This window comes from Anomaloglossus baeobatrachus, chromosome 10 (genome assembly GCF_048569485.1).
Source record: "Anomaloglossus baeobatrachus isolate aAnoBae1 chromosome 10, aAnoBae1.hap1, whole genome shotgun sequence".
NCBI lineage: Eukaryota > Metazoa > Chordata > Amphibia > Anura > Aromobatidae > Anomaloglossus > Anomaloglossus baeobatrachus.
The window spans coordinates 3,922,990-3,941,779 of NC_134362.1; the positions used below are offsets into that span (position 1 = coordinate 3,922,990).

An 18,790-nucleotide genomic window follows, 5' to 3' on the forward strand; every position below is an offset into this window, starting at 1 on the left:
ATGACATCACTCATATGATGACGTGATCAGATATGAGACTACACCCCTTATATACAGCCAGACCCCCAATGACGTAACTGATATGACGTAGTCAGACATTTGACCACACCCCTTATATAGCCCTCCCCCTGGTCATATGTCATGTGATCAGACAGACCACACCCTTTAAATACAGATCCGCCCCCTGGTGATGATATCACTGATATGACATGTGATGAGACATGAGACCACACCCCTTATATCCAGCCCTGCCCCTGGGGATGATATGCCGTGATGAGACATGAGACCATACCCCTTATATACAGCCCCGCCCCCGGGGATAATATGCTGTGATCAGACATGAGACCACACCCCTTATATACAGCCCCGCCCCCGGGGATATGCTGTGATCAGACATGAGACCACACCCCTTATATACAGCCCCGCCCCCGGGGATAATATGCTGTGATCAGACATGAGACCACACCCCTTATATACAGCCCCGCCCCCGGGGATGATATGCCGTGATCAGACATGAGACCACACCCCTTATATACAGCCCCGCCCCCGGTGATGATGTAATGACGGTACTTGTTCCCCTTTCAGTGCCGGCTCGGAGCAGCCCCCTCCCCACTCGGAGCGATACCAGACTTTGCCTAGGACCAGCAGACAACACTCGGGGGGTTCTCCTCCTCCTGCTCGAAACTTGCCAAGTGACTACAAATATGCCCAGGACCGGGTGAGCCACCTGAAGATGTCCAGCCAGGAGCGTCAGGCTACCAAGGAGGGCATGGTGTGGCAGCTGTACGAGTGGCAGCAGAGGCAGCAGTTCAAACACGGCAGCCCGACCGGACAGATTTATATGGGCACCTTAGAAGAACGATCCCGGGCCAAGAGCTTGTTGGATGTCCCTCGATCTGTGTCTGTCCCTCCGTCCCCATCCGATATCCCACCCCCGGCTCCTTCAAAGTTCTTCCCTCCACGGAGACCCCACACTCCAGCGGAAAGGCTCACTGTGCGGCCGGAGGATGGTCCGGCCGACGTCCCCTACATCGGGTCTCCTCAGAAGACGCGGGTCCATGCTGTAAAGGTGATGACCAATGACCATTAGATGTCCCTGTGCCACTGGGTTCCACTGGTGCCCATCACATGTGACGCCGGATCAGAGGTGCAGGTCTAGGACTTCTGGTCCATTCATGTGTCATGTGTCAGTCCTGACAGATGTAGACTGCACTGTGTGGGAGGGGGCTGTCCAGCCCTGCACTGCTATTGGGGTGGGGGATGTCCGGCCCTGGTATTGGGGTGGGGGATTTCCGGCACTGGTATTGGGGTGGGGGGCTGTCCGGCCCTGCACTGGTATTGGGGTGGGGGCTGTCCGGCCCTGCACTGGTATTGGGAGTGGGGGCTGTCCGGCCCTGCACTGGTATTGGGAGTGGGGGCTGTCCGGCCCTGCACTGGTATTGGGGGTGGGGGATGTCCGGCCCTGCACTGGTATTGGGGGTGGGGGATGTCCGGCCCTGCACTGGTATTGGGGTGGGGGCTGTCCGGCCCTGCACTGGTACTGGGGTGGGGGCTGTCCGGCACTGGTATTGGGGTGGGGGATGTCCGGCCCTGCACTGGTACTGGGGTGGGGGCTGTCCGGCACTGGTATTGGGGGTGGGGGATGTCCGGCACTGGTATTGGGGTGGGGGATGTCTTGCACGGGTATTGGGGGGTGGGGGATGTCTGAAACTGGTATTGGGGTGGGGGATGTCTGGCACTGGTATTGGGGTGGGGGATGTCTGAAACTGGTATTGGGGTGGGGGATGTCCGGCCCTGCACTGGTACTGGGGTGGGGGCTGTCCGGCACTGGTATTGGGGTGGGGGATGTCCGGCACTGGTATTGGGGTGGGGGATGTCCGGCCCTGCACTGGTATTGGGGTGGGGGCTGTCCGGCCCTGCACTGGTACTGGGGTGGGGGCTGTCCGGCACTGGTATTGGGGTGGGGGATGTCCGGCCCTGCACTGGTACTGGGGTGGGGGCTGTCCGGCACTGGTATTGGGGGTGGGGGATGTCCGGCACTGGTATTGGGGTGGGGGATGTCTTGCACGGGTATTGGGGGTGGGGGATGTCTGAAACTGGTATTGGGGTGGGGGATGTCTGAAACTGGTATTGGGGTGGGGGATGTCCGGCCCTGCACTGGTACTGGGGTGGGGGCTGTCCGGCACTGGTATTGGGGTGGGGGATGTCCGGCACTGGTATTGGGGTGGGGGATGTCCGGCCCTGCACTGGTATTGGGGTGGGGGCTGTCCGGCCCTGCACTGGTACTGGGGTGGGGGCTGTCCGGCACTGGTATTGGGGTGGGGGATGTCCGGCACTGGTATTGGGGTGGGGGATGTCCGGCCCTGCACTGGTATTGGGGTGGGGGCTGTCCGGCCCTGCACTGGTACTGGGGTGGGGGCTGTCCGGCACTGGTATTGGGGTGGGGGATGTCCGGCCCTGCACTGGTACTGGGGTGGGGGCTGTCCGGCACTGGTATTGGGGGTGGGGGATGTCCGGCACTGGTATTGGGGTGGGGGATGTCTTGCACGGGTATTGGGGGTGGGGGATGTCTGAAACTGGTATTGGGGTGGGGGATGTCTGGCACTGGTATTGGGGTGGGGGATGTCTGAAACTGGTATTGGGGTGGGGGATGTCTGGCACTGGTATTGGGGTGGGGGATGTCTGAAACTGGTATTGGGGTGGGGGATGTCCGGCCCTGCACTGGTACTGGGGTGGGGGCTGGCCGGCACTGGTATTGGGGTGGGGGATGTCCGGCACTGGTATTGGGGTGGGGGATGTCCGGCCCTGCACTGGTACTGGGGTGGGGGCTGTCCGGCACTGGTATTGGGGTGGGGGATGTCCGGCACTGGTATTGGGGTGGGGGATGTCTGAAACTGGTATTTGGGTGGGGGATGTCTGGCACTGGTATTGGGGTGGGGGATGTCTGGCACTGGTATTGGGGTGGGGGATGTCTGGCGCTGGTATTGGGGGTGGGGGATGTCCGGCGCTGGTATTGGGGTGGGGGATGTCCGGCGCTGGTATTGGGGTGGGGAATGTCCGGCACTGGTATTGGGGTGGGGAATGTCCGGCACTGGTATTGGGGTGGCGAATGTCCGGCACTGGTATTGGGGTGGCGAATGTCCGGCACTGGTATTGGGGTGGCGAATGTCCGGCACTGGTATTGGGGTGGGGAATGTCCGGCACTGGTATTTGGGTGGAGGCTGTCCGGCACTGGTATTGGGGTGGGGAATGTCCGGCACTGGTATTGGGGTGGGGAATGTCCGGCACTGGTATTGGGGTGGGGAATGTCCGGCACTGGTATTGGGGTGGGGAATGTCCGGCACTGGTATTGGGGTGGAGGCTGTCCGGCACTGGTATTGGGGTGGGGGATTTCCGCCACTGGTATTGGGGTGGGGGATTTCCGGCACTGGTATTGGGGTGGGGGATGTCCGGCACTGGTATTTGGGTGGAGGCTGTCCGGCACTGGTATTTGGGTGGGGAATGTCCGGCACTGGTATTTGGGTGGAGGCTGTCCGGCACTGGTATTTGGGTGGAGGCTGTCCGGCACTGGTATTGGGGTGGGGAATGTCCGGCACTGGTATTTGGGTGGGGGCTGTCCGGCACTGGTATTTGGGTGGGGGCTGTCCGGCACTGGTATTTGGGTGGGGAATGTCCGGCACTGGTATTTGGGTGGAGGCTGTCCGGCACTGGTATTTGGGTGGGGAATGTCCGGCACTGGTATTGGGGTGGGGGATGTCCGGCACTGGTATTTGGGTGGAGGCTGTCCGGCACTGGTATTTGGGTGGGGAATGTCCGGCACTGGTATTTGGGTGGGGAATGTCCGGCACTGGTATTTGGGTGGAGGCTGTCCGGCACTGGTATTTGGGTGGGGAATGTCCGGCACTGGTATTTGGGTGGGGAATGTCCGGCACTGGTATTTGGGTGGGGAATGTCCGGCACTGGTATTTGGGTGGAGGCTGTCCGGCACTGGTATTTGGGTGGAGGCTGTCCGGCACTGGTATTTGGGTGGAGGCTGTCCGGCACTGGTATTCGGGTGGGGGCTGTCGGCACTGGTATTGGGGTGGGGAATGTCTGGCACTGGTATTTGGGTGGGGAATGTCCGGCACTGGTATTTGGGTGGAGGCTGTCCGGCACTGGTATTTGGGTGGAGGCTGTCCGGCACTGGTATTCGGGTGGGGGATGGGGGATGTCCGGCACTGGTATTCGGGTGGGGGCTGTCGGCACTGGTATTGGGGTGGGGAATGTCTGGCACTGGTATTTGGGTGGGGGCTGTCGGCACTGGTATTGGGGTGGAGGCTGTCCGGCACTGGTATTGGGGTGGTCTCGGCTGCTCTCATTGCTCTTGTCCTCTCTCCTCCAGTCCTCGGCACACGTGGACCGCCGCTCCGTGCCGTCCGTGGGATACATGACGCACACTGTGAGTGCCCCCAGCTTACGTGGCCAGTCGGTAAGAGCTTTTCATCATCTCATTTTTGCAATTTTTTAGTGTCTGTCTAAAACGAGCTGAAAAGAGCAATGTAAAGTGTGAGGCGGATGATTTCCCTCCGGGCCCCGAGCGCTCCAGAGCCGGGCCTATGAGTCGTGGTCCTCCGCAGCCACGGATGTGTATACTCACCGTGTGCCACAAGCAACAGCGGACATTACACAATGGCCAAAATAACGCCACGAGAAGTGACCCGCCGCCATTGCACGCTCCATGCGTCATCCCTGCGACCCGGCCTCCGTGGCTTTACAACTTCTAGTATGTCCTGATGCCACGCTGCACCCTCGGCAGCCGGGCGTGCTCGCCCTCATCACGGGGCATGTACATGCCTTCCATAAGTGTGAAGCTGTTATGAACCCAGACGTGCGGCCGCCCCCGTCCTGGTGACACCGCACAGCTCCTCTCTCCTGGCAGATAAATTCAATCAGTGAAAGGAGTATTGCAGCGGCCTGAGCCCCGGAGGCAGGAGCGCTCCATACATCCACATCATCAGTCATCTGCAGTGTGCGGTGCTGTGATCTGAGCCCCGGAGGCAGGAGCACGCCATACATCCACATCATCAGTCATCTGCAGTGTACGGTGCAGCGGCCTGAGCCCCGGAGGCAGGAGCGCTCCATACAGCCACATTATCAGTCATCTGCAGTGTGCGGTGCAGCAGTCTGAGCCCCGGAGGCAGGAGCGCTCCATACATCCACATCATCAGTCATCTGCAGTGTGCGGTGCAGCAGTCTGAGCCCCGGAGGCAGGTGCACTCCATACAGCCACATTATCAGTCATTTGCAGTGTGCGGTGCAGCAGCCTGAGCCCCGGAGGCAGGAGCGCTCCATACAGCCACATCATCAGTCATCTGCAGTGTGCGGTGCAGCAGTCTGAGCCCCGGAGGCAGGTGCACTCCATACAGCCACATTATCAGTCATCTGCAGTGTGCGGTGCAGCAGCCTGAGCCCCGGAGGCATGAGCGCTCCATACATCCACATCATCAGTCATCTGCAGTGTGCGGTGCAGCGGTCTGAGCCCCGGAGGCAGGAGCACGCCATACAGCCACATCATCAGTCATCTGCAGTGTGCGGTGCAGCAGTCTGAGCCCCGGAGGCAGGTGCACTCCATACAGCCACATCATCAGTCATCTGCAGTGTGCGGTGCAGCAGTCTGAGCCCCGGAGGCAGGTGCACTCCATACAGCCACATCATCAGTCATCTGCAGTGTGCGGTGCAGCAGCCTGAGCCCCGGAGGCAGGAGCACTCCATACAGCCACATCATCAGTCATCTGCAATGTGCGGTGCAGCAGTCTGAGCCCCGGAGGCAGGTGCGCTCCATACAGCCACATCATCAGTCATCTGCAGTGTGCGGTGCAGCGGTCTGAGCCCCGGAGGCAGGAGCACTCCATACAGCCACATCATCAGTCATCTGCACTGTGCGGTGCAGTGGCCTGAGCCCCGGAGGCAGGAACGCTCCATACATCCACATCATCAGTCATCTGCAGTGTGCGGTGCAGCAGTCTGAGCGCCGGAGGCAGGAACGCTCCATACATCCACATCATTACTCATCTGCACTGTGCGGTGCTGTGATCTGAGCCCCGGAGGCAGGAGCGCTTCATACATCCACATCATCAGTCATCTGCACTGTGCGGTGCAGTGGCCTGAGCCCCGGAGGCAGGAGCGCTCCATACAGCCACATCATCAGTCATCTGCAGTGTGCGGTGCAGCAGTCTGAGCCCCGGAGGCAGGAGCGCTCCATACATCCACATCATCAGTCATCTGCAGTGTGCGGTGCAGCGGCCTGAACCCCGGAGGCAGGAGCGCTCCATACATCCACATCATCACTCATCTGCACTGTGCGGTGCTGTGATCTGAGCCCCGGAGGCAGGAGTGCTCCATACATCCACATCATCAGTCATCTGTAGTGTGCGGTGCAGTGGCCTGAGCCCCGGAGGCAAGAGCGCTCCATACAGCCACGTCATCAGTCATCTGCAGTGTGCGGTGCAGTGCTCCACCATACCACCGCTCCACAGCACAGACTGAGCCTGATAGAGGCGTGCTGTCTGGTGGGGAACGTGCCATCCACTCGCTTGGCTTTGCTGACATTTTTTCTACTGACACGCCTAAAATCATCTACATGCCGCCATTACCATGTGTGACCTGTGTACATGTGTACTGAAGTGTGCGCAGTAATGAGATTGTTGTGGACGGGAAGATGGAGGTCTGCAGAATCCTACCTGTGTGTCTAATGAGCATTGAAAAATGCCATGTTCATTGTAAAAAGAAGGGTCTTTCCCCTGCCAGCCCGCCAAGAAAGCCCCAACAGGTCAGCGTGCTGTGCTCGTGAACCGGAGCATTGAATCAATTCACTTTTCCACTTACAGGACCTGTGTGAGGTCAAACCCATGTGACCCGAAGGGGCGGGGCCTCAGCCAACAAAGCTGATACCATGAAGCAACATTTTTCTGTTGGCTGAGGCCCCGCCCTCTGGTCACATGGGTATGACCTTCCACAGGTCCTGTAAGTTTAAAAGTGAATCGATTGTATAATACTTATGCTAATTCTAACAGGGGGAGGGGATAACTATGAATACCCCCCAGATAATATCTGCTCCTCAGCTGCTGTCACTCAAGGAGCTGCTGATTTTATAAACTTTACTTTCCTGGATTTCAAAACCTAAATATCCGAGCTGACCAGTAAAGGTATGTATAGAATCAGCCTGATAGTGCCAGTATAGCACTGGATGTAAAGAATCACCTGATAGTGCCAGTATAGCACTGGATGTATAGAATCAGCCTGATAGCGGCAGTATAGCACTGTATGTATAGAATCAGCCTGATAGCACCAGTATAGCACTGTATGTATAGAATCAGCCTGATAGTGCCAGTATAGCACTGTATGTATAGAATCAGCCTGATAGTGCCAGTATAGCACTGGATGTAAAGAATCACCTGATAGTGCCAGTATAGCACTGGATGTATAGAATCAGCCTGATAGCGCCAGTATAGCACTGTATGTATAGAATCAGCCTGATAGTGCCAGTATAGCACTGTATGTATAGAATCAGCCTGATAGCGCCAGTATAGCACTGTATGTATATACTCAGCCTGATAGCACCAGTATAGCACTGTATGTATAGACTCAGCCTGATAGCACCAGTATAGCACTGTATGTATAGAATCAGCCTGATAGTGCCAGTATAATACTGTATGTATAGAATCAGCCTGATAGCGCCAGTATAGCACTGTATGTATAGAATCAGCCTGATAGCGCCAGTATAGCACTGTATATATAGAATCAGCCTGATAGCACCAGTATAGCACTGTATGTATAGAATCACCCTGATAGCGCCAGTATAGCACTGTATGTATAGAATCAGCCTGATAGTGCCAGTATAGCACTGTATGTATAGAATCAGCCTGATAGTGCCAGTATAGCACTGTATGTATAGAATCAGCCTGATAGCGCCAGTATAGCACTGTATATATAGAATCAGCCTGATAGCACCAGTATAGCACTGTATGTATAGAATCAGCCTGATAGCGCCAGTATAGCACTGGATGTACAGAATCAGCCTGATAGCGCCAGTATAGTAGTGTATGTATAGAATCAGCCTGATAGTGCCAGTATAGCACTGTATGTATAGAATCAGCCTGATAGCGCCAGTATAGCACTGTATGTATAGAATCACCTGATAGCTCCAGTATAGCACTGTATGTATAGAATCAGCCTGATAGCGCCAGTATAGCACTGTATGTATAGAATCAGTCTGATAGCACCAGTATAGCACTGTATGTATAGAATCAGCCTGATAGCGCCAGTATAGCACTGTATGTATATACTCAGCCTGATAGCACCAGTATAGCACTGTATGTATAGACTCAGCCTGATAGCACCAGTATAGCACTGTATGTATAGAATCAGCCTGATAGTGCCAGTATAATACTGTATGTATAGAATCAGCCTGATAGCGCCAGTATAGCACTGTATGTATAGAATCAGCCTGATAGTGCCAGTATAGCACTGTATGTATAGAATCAGCCTGATTGCGCCAGTATAGCACTGTATGTATAGAATCAGCCTGATAGTGCCAGTATAGCACTGTATGTATAGAATCAGCCTGATAGCACCAGTATAGCACTGTATGTATAGAATCAGCCTGATAGTGCCAGTATAGCACTGTATGTATAGAATCAGCCTGATAGCGCCAGTATAGCACTGGATGTATAGAATCAGCCTGATAGCGCCAGTATAGCACTGGATGTACAGAATCAGCCTGATAGCGCCAGTATAGTAGTGTATGTATAGAATCAGCCTGATAGTGCCAGTATAGCACTGTATGTATAGAATCAGCCGGATAGCGCCAGTATAGCACTGTATGTATAGAATCACCTGATAGCTCCAGTATAGCACTGTATGTATAGAATCAGCCTGATAGCGCCAGTATAGCACTGTATGTATAGAATCAGTCTGATAGCACCAGTATAGCACTGTATGTATAGACTCAGCCTGATAGCGCCAGTATAGCACTGTATGTATATACTCAGCCTGATAGCACCAGTATAGCACTGTATGTATAGACTCAGCCTGATAGCACCAGTATAGCACTGTATGTATAGAATCAGCCTGATAGTGCCAGTATAATACTGTATGTATAGAATCAGCCTGATAGCACCAGTATAGCACTGTATGTATAGAATCAGCCTGATAGTGCCAGTATAGCACTGTATGTATAGAATCAGCCTGATAGCGCCAGTATAGCACTGGATGTATAGAATCAGCCTGATAGCGCCAGTATAGCACTGGATGTATAGAATCAGCCTGATAGCGCCAGTATAGCACTGTATGTATAGAATCCGCCTGATAGTGCCAGTATAGCACTGCATGTATAGAATCAGCCTGATAGTGCCAGTATAGCACTGTATGTATAGAATCAGCCTGATAGCACCAGTATAGCACTGGATGTATAGAATCAGCCTGATAGCGCCAGTATAGCACTGTATGTATAGAATCAGCCTGATAGCGCCAGTATAGCACTGTATGTATAGAATCAGCCTGATAGTGCCAGTATAGCACTGTATGTATAGAATCCGCCTGAAAGTGCCAGTATAGCACTGCATGTATAGAATCAGCCTGATAGCGCCAGTATAGCACTGTATGTATAGAATCAGCCTGATAGTGCCAGTATAGCACTGTATATATAGAATGAGCCTGATAGTGCCAGTATAGCACTGTATGTATAGATTCAGCCTGATAGTGCCAGTATAGCACTGTATGTATAGAATCAGCCTGATAGTGCCAGTATAGCACTGTATGTATAGAATCACCCTGATAGTGCCAGTATAGCATTGTATGTATAGAATCACCCTGAAAGTGCCAGTATAGCACTGTATGTATAGAATCAGCCTGATAGTGCCAGTATAGCACTGTATGTATAGAATCAGCCTGATAGTGCCAGTATAGCACTGCATGTATAGAATCAGGCTGATAGTGCCAGTATAGCACTGTATGTATAGAATCAGCCTGATAGCGCCAGTATAGCACTGTATGTATAGAATCAGCCTGATAGCGCCAGTATAGCACTGTATGTATAGAATCACCTGATAGTGCCAGTATAGCACTGTATGTATAGATTCAGCCTGATAGTGCCAGTATAGCACTGTATGTATAGAATCAGCCTGATAGCGCCAGTATAGCACTGTATGTATAGAATCAGCCTGATAGTGCCAGTATAGCACTGTATGTATAGAATCACCCTGATAGTGCCAGTATAGCATTGTATGTATAGAATCACCCTGAAAGTGCCAGTATAGCACTGTATGTATAGAATCAGCCTGATAGTGCCAGTATAGCACTGTATGTATAAAATCAGCCTGATAGTGCCAGTATAGCACTGTATGTATAGATTCAGCCTGATAGTGCCAGTATAGCACTGAATGTATAGAATCACCCTGATAGTGCCAGTATAACACTGTATGTATAGAATCACCCTGATAGCGCCAGTATAGCACTGTATGTATATACTCAGCCTGATAGCACCAGTATAGCACTGTATGTATAGACTCAGCCTGATAGCACCAGTATAGCACTGTATGTATAGAATCAGCCTGATAGCACCAGTATAGCACTGTATGTATATACTCAGTCTGATAGCACCAGTATAGCACTGTATGTATAGACTCAGCCTGATAGCACCAGTATAGCACTGTATGTATAGAATCAGCCTGATAGCACCAGTATAGCACTGTATGTATAGAATCAGCCTGATAGCACCAGTATAGCACTGTATGTATAGAATCAGTCTGATAGCACCAGTATAGCACTGTATGTATAGACTCAGCCTGATAGCGCCAGTATAGCACTGTATGTATATACTCAGCCTGATAGCACCAGTATAGCACTGTATGTATAGACTCAGCCTGATAGCACCAGTATAGCACTGTATGTATAGAATCACCTGATAGTGCCAGTATAGCACTGTATGTATAGATTCAGCCTGATAGTGCCAGTATAGCACTGTATGTATACAATCAGCCTGATAGCGCCAGTATAGCACTGTATGTATAGAATCAGCCTGATAGTGCCAGTATAGCACTGTATGTATAGAATCACCCTGATAGTGCCAGTATAGCACTGTATGTATAGACTCAGCCTGATAGCGCCAGTATAGCACTGTATGTATAGACTCAGCCTGATAGTGCCAGTATAGCACTGTATGTATAGACTCAGCCTGATAGCCCCAGTATAGCACTGTATGTATAGAATCAGCCTGATAGTGCCAGTATAGCACTGTATGTATAGACTCAGCCTGATAGCCCCAGTATACCACTGTATGTATAGAATCAGCCTGATAGCGCCAGTATAGCACTGTATGTATAGACTCAGCCTGATAGTGCCAGTATAGCACTGTATGTATATACTCAGCCTGATAGCACCAGTATAGCACTGTATGTATAGAATCAGCCTGATAGTGCCAGTATAGCACTGTATGTATAGAATCAGCCTGATAGTGCCAGTATAGCACTGGATGTATAGAATCAGCCTGATAGCGCCAGTATAGCACTGTATGTATAGAATCAGCCTGATAGCGCCAGTATAGCACTGTATGTATAGAATCAGCCTGATAGTGCCAGTATAGCACTGTATGTATAGAATCCGCCTGATAGTGCCAGTATAGCACTGTATGTATAGAATCAGGCTGATAGTGCCAGTATAGCACTGTATGTATAGAATCAGCCTGATAGCGCCAGTATAGCACTGTATGTATAGAATCAGCCTGATAGTGCCAGTATAGCACTGTATGTATAGAATGAGCCTGATAGTGCCAGTATAGCACTGTATGTATAGATTCAGCCTGATAGTGCCAGTATAGCACTGTATGTATAGAATCAGCCTGATGGCGCCAGTATAGCACTGTATGTATAGAATCAGCCTGATAGTGCCAGTATAGCACTGTATGTATAGAATCACCCTGATAGTGCCAGTATAGCATTGTATGTATAGAATCACTCTGAAAGTGCCAGTATAGCACTGTATGTATAGAATCAGCCTGATAGTGCCAGTATAGCACTGTATGTATAGAATCAGCCTGATAGTGCCAGTATAGCACTGCATGTATAGAATCACCTGATAGTGCCAGTATAGCACTGTATGTATAGATTCAGCCTGATAGTGCCAGTATAGCACTGTATGTATAGAATCAGCCTGATAGCGCCAGTATAGCACTGTATGTATAGAATCAGCCTGATAGTGCCAGTATAGCACTGTATGTATAGAATCAGCCTGATAGTGCCAGTATAGCACTGTATGTATAGAATCAGCCTGATAGTGCCAGTATAGCACTGTATGTATAGATTCAGCCTGATAGTGCCAGTATAGCACTGAATGTATAGAATCACCCTGATAGCGCCAGTATAGCACTGTATGTATATACTCAGCCTGATAGCACCAGTATAGCACTGTATGTATAGACTCAGCCTGATAGCACCAGTATAGCACTGTATGTATAGAATCAGCCTGATAGCACCAGTATAGCACTGTATGTATATACTCAGTCTGATAGCACCAGTATAGCACTGTATGTATAGACTCAGCCTGATAGCACCAGTATAGCACTGTATGTATAGAATCAGCCTGATAGCACCAGTATAGCACTGTATGTATAGAATCAGCCTGATAGCACCAGTATAGCACTGTATGTATAGAATCAGTCTGATAGCACCAGTATAGCACTGTATGTATAGACTCAGCCTGATAGCGCCAGTATAGCACTGTATGTATATACTCAGCCTGATAGCACCAGTATAGCACTGTATGTATAGACTCAGCCTGATAGCGCCAGTATAGCACTGTATGTATAGAATCAGCCTGATAGTGCCAGTATAGCACTGTATGTATAGAATCAGCCTGATAGCGCCAGTATAGCACTGTATGTATAGAATCAGCCTGATAGTGCCAGTATAGCACTGTATGTATAGAATCACCCTGGTAGTGCCAGTATACCATTGTATGTATAGAATCACCCTGAAAGTGCCAGTATAGCACTGTATGTATAGAATCAGCCTGAAAGTGCCAGTATAGCACTGTATGTATAGAATCAGCCTGATAGTGCCAGTATAGCACTGTATGTATAGAATCAGCCTGATAGTGCCAGTATAGCACTGTATGTATAGATTCAGCCTGATAGTGCCAGTATAGCACTGAATGTATAGAATCACCCTGATAGCGCCAGTATAACACTGTATGTATAGAATCACCCTGATAGCGCCAGTATAGCACTGTATGTATATACTCAGCCTTATAGCACCAGTATAGCACTGTATGTATAGACTCAGCCTGATAGCACCAGTATAGCACTGTATGTATAGAATCAGCCTGATAGCACCAGTATAGCACTGTATGTATATACTCAGTCTGATAGCACCAGTATAGCACTGTATGTATAGACTCAGCCTGATAGCACCAGTATAGCACTGTATGTATAGAATCAGCCTGATAGCACCAGTATAGCACTGTATGTATAGAATCAGCCTGATAGCACCAGTATAGCACTGTATGTATAGAATCAGTCTGATAGCACCAGTATAGCACTGTATGTATAGACTCAGCCTGATAGCGCCAGTATAGCACTGTATGTATATACTCAGCCTGATAGCACCAGTATAGCACTGTATGTATAGACTCAGCCTGATAGCACCAGTATAGCACTGTATGTATAGAATCACCTGATAGTGCCAGTATAGCACTGTATGTATAGATTCAGCCTGATAGTGCCAGTATAGCACTGTATGTATACAATCAGCCTGATAGCGCCAGTATAGCACTGTATGTATAGAATCAGCCTGATAGTGCCAGTATAGCACTGTATGTATAGAATCACCCTGATAGTGCCAGTATAGCACTGTATGTATAGACTCAGCCTGATAGCGCCAGTATAGCACTGTATGTATAGACTCAGCCTGATAGCCCCAGTATAGCACTGTATGTATAGAATCAGCCTGATAGTGCCAGTATAGCACTGTATGTATAGAATCAGCCTGATAGTGCCAGTATAGCACTGTATGTATAGAATCAGCCTGATAGTGCCAGTATAGCACTGTATGTATAGAATCAGCCTGATAGTGCCAGTATAGCACTGTATGTATAGAATCAGCCTGATAGCGCCAGTATAGCACTGTATATATAGAATCAGCCTGATAGTGCCAGTATAGCACTGGATGTATAGAATCAGCCTGATAGCGCCAGTATAGCACTGTATGTATAGAATCAGCCTGATAGCGCCAGTATAGCACTGTATGTATAGAATCAGCCTGATAGCGCCAGTATAGCACTGTAGGTATAGAATCAGCCTGATAGCACCAGTATAGCACTGTATGTATATACTCAGCCTGATAGCACCAGTATAGCACTGTATGTATAGAATCAGCCTGATAGTGCCAGCATAGCACTGTATGTATAGAATCAGCCTGATAGTGCCAGTATAGCACTGTATATATAGAATCACCTGATAGCGCCAGTATAGCACTGTATGTATAGACTCAGCCTGATAGCGCCAGTATAGCACTGTATGTATAGACTCAGCCCGATAGTGCGAGTATAGCACTGTATGTATAGAATCAGCCCGATAGTGCCAGTATAGCACTGTATGTATAGAATCAGCCTGATAGTACCAGTATAGCACTGTATGTATAGAATCAGCCTGATAGTACCAGTATAGCACTGTATGTATAGAATCAGCCTGATAGTGCCAGTATAGCACTGTATGTATAGAATCAGCCTGATAGCGCCAGTATAGCACTGTATGTATAGAATCACCTGATAGTGCCAGTATAGCACTGTATGTATAGAATCAGCCTGATAGCGCCAGTATAGCACTGTATGTATAGAATCAGCCTGATAGTGCCAGTATAGCACTGTATGTATAGAATCAGCCTGATAGTGCCAGTATAGCACTGTATGTATAGAATCAGCCTGATAGTGCCAGTATAGCACTGTATATATAGAATCAGCCTGATACCGCCAGTATAGCACTGTATGTATAGAATCAGCCTGATAGCGCCAGTATAGCACTGTATGTAGGGGTGGTGCGCTCTTCGGGTCATTACTGGTGCTGTATTTTCCGTGGCGGTATGTAGGGGCGGTGCGCTCTGCGGGTCATCGCTGGTGCTGTATTTTCCGCTGCGGCGCGCTCTGCGGGTCATCACCGGTCCTGTATTTTCCGCGGTGGTGTGTAGGGGCGTCGGGCTCTGCGGGTCATCACCGGTCCTGTATATTCCGTGGCGGTGTGTAGGGGTGGTGCGCTCTGCGGGTCATCGCTGGTGCGGTTTTTTCCGCGGCGGTATGTAGGGGCGGTGCGCTCTGCGGGTCATCGCTGGTGCTGTATTTTCCGCGGCGGCGCGCTCTGCGGGTCATCACCGGTCCTGTATTTTCCGCGGTGGTGTGTAGGGGCGTCTCGCTCTGCGGGTCATCACCGGTCCTGTATTTTCCGCGGCGGTGTGTAGGGGCGGTGCGCTCTGCGGGTCATCGCTGGTGCTGTATTTTCCGCGGCGGCGTGCTCTGCGGGTCATCGCTGGTGCTGTATTTTCCGCGGCGGCGCGCTCTGCGGGTCATCACCAGTCCTGTATTTTCCGCGGCGGTGTGTAGGGGTGTTGCGCTCTGCGGGTCATCACCGGTCCTGTATTTTCCGCGGCGGCGCGCTCTGCGGGTCATCACCGGTCCTGTATTTTCCGCGGCGGCGCACTCTGCGGGTCATCGCTGGTGCTGTAATTTCCGCGGCGGCGCGCTCTGTGGGTCATCGCTGGTGCTGTATTTTCCGCGGCGGCGTGTACGGGCGGTGCGCTCTGCGGGTCATCGCTGGTGCTGTATTTTCCGCGGCGGCGCGCTCTGCGGGTCATTACTGGTGCTGTATTTTCCGCGGCGGCGCGCTCTGCGGGTCATCGCTGGTGCTGTATTTTCCGCGGCGGCGCACTCTGCGGGTCATCGCTGGTGCTGTAATTTCCGCGGCGGCGCGCTCTGCGGGTCATCGCTGGTGCTGTATTTTCCACGACGGCACGCTCTGTGGGTCATTACTGGTGCTGTATTTTCCGCGGCGGTGTGTAGGGGCAGTGCGCTCTGCGGGTCATTACTGGTGCTGTATTTTCCGCGGCGGCGCGCTCTGCGGGTCATTACTGGTGCTGTATTTTCCGCGGCAGCGCGCTCTGCGGGTCATTACTGGTGCTGTATTTTCCGCGGCGGCATGTAGGGGAGGTGCGCTCTGCGGGTCATCGCTGGTGCTGTATTTTCCGCGGCGGCGCGCTCTGTGGGTCATTATTGGTGCTGTATTTTCCGCGGCGGTGTGTAGGGGTGTTGCGCTCTGCGGGTCATCGCTGGTGCTTTATTTTCCGTGGCGGCGCGCTCTGTGGGTCATTACTGGTGCTGTATTTTCCGTGGCGGCGTGCTCTGCGGGTCATTACTGGTGCTGTATTTTCCGTGGCGGCGCGCTCTGTGGGTCATTACTGGTGCTGTATTTTCCGTGGCGGCGCGCTCTGCGGGTCATCGCTGGTGCTGTATTTTCCGCGGCGGCGCGTTCTGCGGGTCATCACCAGTCCTGTATTTTCCGCGGCGGCGTGTACGGGCGGTGCGCTCTGCGGGTCATCGCTGGTGCTGTATTTTCCGCAGCGGCGCGCTCTGCGGGTCATTACTGGTGCTGTATTTTCCGCGGCGGCGCGCTCTGCGGGTCATTACTGGTGCTGTATTTTCCGCGGCAGCACGCTCTGCGGGTCATTACTGGTGCTGTATTTTCCGCGGCGGCGCGCTCTGCGGGTCATCGCTGGTGCTGTACTTTCCGCGGCGGCGCGCTCTGCGGGTCATTACTGGTGCTAGCGCGCTCTGCGGGTCATTACTGGTGCTGTATTTTCCGCGGCGGCATGTAGGGGAGGTGCGCTCTGTGGGTCATCGCTGGTGCTGTATTTTCCGCGGCGGCGCGCTCTCTGGGTCATCACCTGTCCTGTATTTTCCGCGGCGGCGTGTACGGGCGGTGCGCTCTGCGGGTCATCGCTGGTGCTGTATTTTCCGCGGCGGCGCGCTCTGCGGGTCATTACTGGTGCTGTATTTTCCGCGGCAGCGCACTCTGCGGGTCATTACTGGTGCTGTATTTTCCGCGGCGGCATGTAGGGGAGGTGCGCTCTGCGGGTCATCGCTGGGTCATCGCTGGTGCTGTATTTTCCGCGGCGGCGCGCTCTCTGGGTCATCACCTGTCCTGTATTTTCCGCGGCGGCGTGTACGCGCTCTCCCTTCTAACCTCTGTCTCTTCTCTCCGGAGGCCGATGACACCTACATTCAGCTGAAGAAGGAGCTGGAGTACCTGGACCTGAAGGTAGCGTCCTCCCTTCCTGGGGTCCGGGGGTGGGGTGAAGGGTCCGGCCATCAGGGCTGGATTGCAGCCTGTGCCGTCTGGCGCCTCCTGTTGGTCTCTCTGGGTTTCACACCGGCTCTTTTCTGATTTGGCGCAGATAAAGTATAATGAGCCTCTGGTCAACTTGGTTCACAGTGTGTTAAGAAACTCCACCCCGGGGTATCGAACGAGCATCAACGTAAGCGCCTGTCACATCTCATGGCTTTGTGTGTGCCGCAGTTACATGGCCATGCTGCTGCTTCACAGGGTTTTGTCATTTGGGGGTTTTGCTGGCTGATGCTTGTAGTCCGCCTGTGGTGGTTGTGTTAGCGCTCTGTGTCCAGCATGGAGATGCCCCGCAGTGGTGCTGGCGCATGCGCCCTTCTGTCCTCGCCTGTTTGGGGTTTTTGTTCTCTTGTATCATTTCCTCTCCAAACTTCTGATGGTTTTCCTGCAAATTCAGCAATGGAAAAACATGAAACCCAGTGGTGTAACTAGAGTCTGATGGACCCCTGAGCAAATGCTTGAGCCCGGGCCCCCACATATTGGGCAGTTGCAGTGTTCTAAATCCTATAAAGACATATGAGTTGCCCCCATCCCCTTCAATGTGTAGTACTGACCCCCATCCTGGTGTATGACCTTATCATGGAATATATAGCCCCATCATGGTGCCATCCTGGTATATATGTCCCCTTCATGGTCCACTGTCACGATCGGGGGGTAAAAAGCGGGAGTCACACCCCTCCTTTATACCTCCCGACCGACAGACAGAGCACGTGACGCGCTCTCTAGCGCCCCTCTTATAGTCAGGCCAATTATGGAATTGCCCGACAATAAGCAAGGAGGCCGCTATTCTACTTATGCCGATGCTTGAAGGGCTCCCGGTGAGAGTAGGGTATATATTCCCCCGACCTCCGCGGACGGAATATATAAAAACCTCCCCAAATCTCACTTATCGCCCCACAATAATCCTTGGCACAAACTCGCTGCCACCAACCGATTTACGGTAACTATTAGCCGAACACACAGACGTGGGATTCAAGATCGAGATAACAGAACAGCCCAAGATTAATTATATAATTTAATCAGCCTAAAGCACACTAGAAACTACAATATATACAATATGGAATCTACAGAATATACATAGGTCAGAGTACATTTACAGGCAAGGTATGGATTACAAACAGGCATACAATTCAATCAGTTACCTTGTGCGTCTGGCCACAGGGGGGCGCTGTAGACTAGGTTTCCAGGAACTTTTCCACAGGTGTATCCACACGTGACCCCCGGCAAAAGAACAAGCCAAAATATCCGAACTGTGGTTATCAACCTGGCCGAATCCCTGTCCCCTCCTACTTTCTTGACCTCAGGGAAGCACTGCCACTCTTCCGGCCTTGAGTCAGAGTAATATCCCTGAAGGGACTATTATCCGAACTC

At 51.8% G+C, this 18,790-nt stretch overlaps 1 protein-coding gene across 1 annotated transcript in view; it reads left to right on the top strand.

The window, feature by feature from the left end:
* PLEKHA7 (pleckstrin homology domain containing A7) overlaps positions 1-18,790 on the top strand; it is a 90,539-nt gene that overhangs the window by 15,814 nt on the left and 55,935 nt on the right. Inside the window, exons 7-10 of the mRNA XM_075325470.1 lie at positions 586-1,069; positions 4,382-4,468; positions 17,282-17,335; positions 17,472-17,552. Coding sequence (XP_075181585.1) covers positions 586-1,069; positions 4,382-4,468; positions 17,282-17,335; positions 17,472-17,552 — 706 coding nt within the window. The remainder of the gene's footprint in view (positions 1-585; positions 1,070-4,381; positions 4,469-17,281; positions 17,336-17,471; positions 17,553-18,790) is intronic.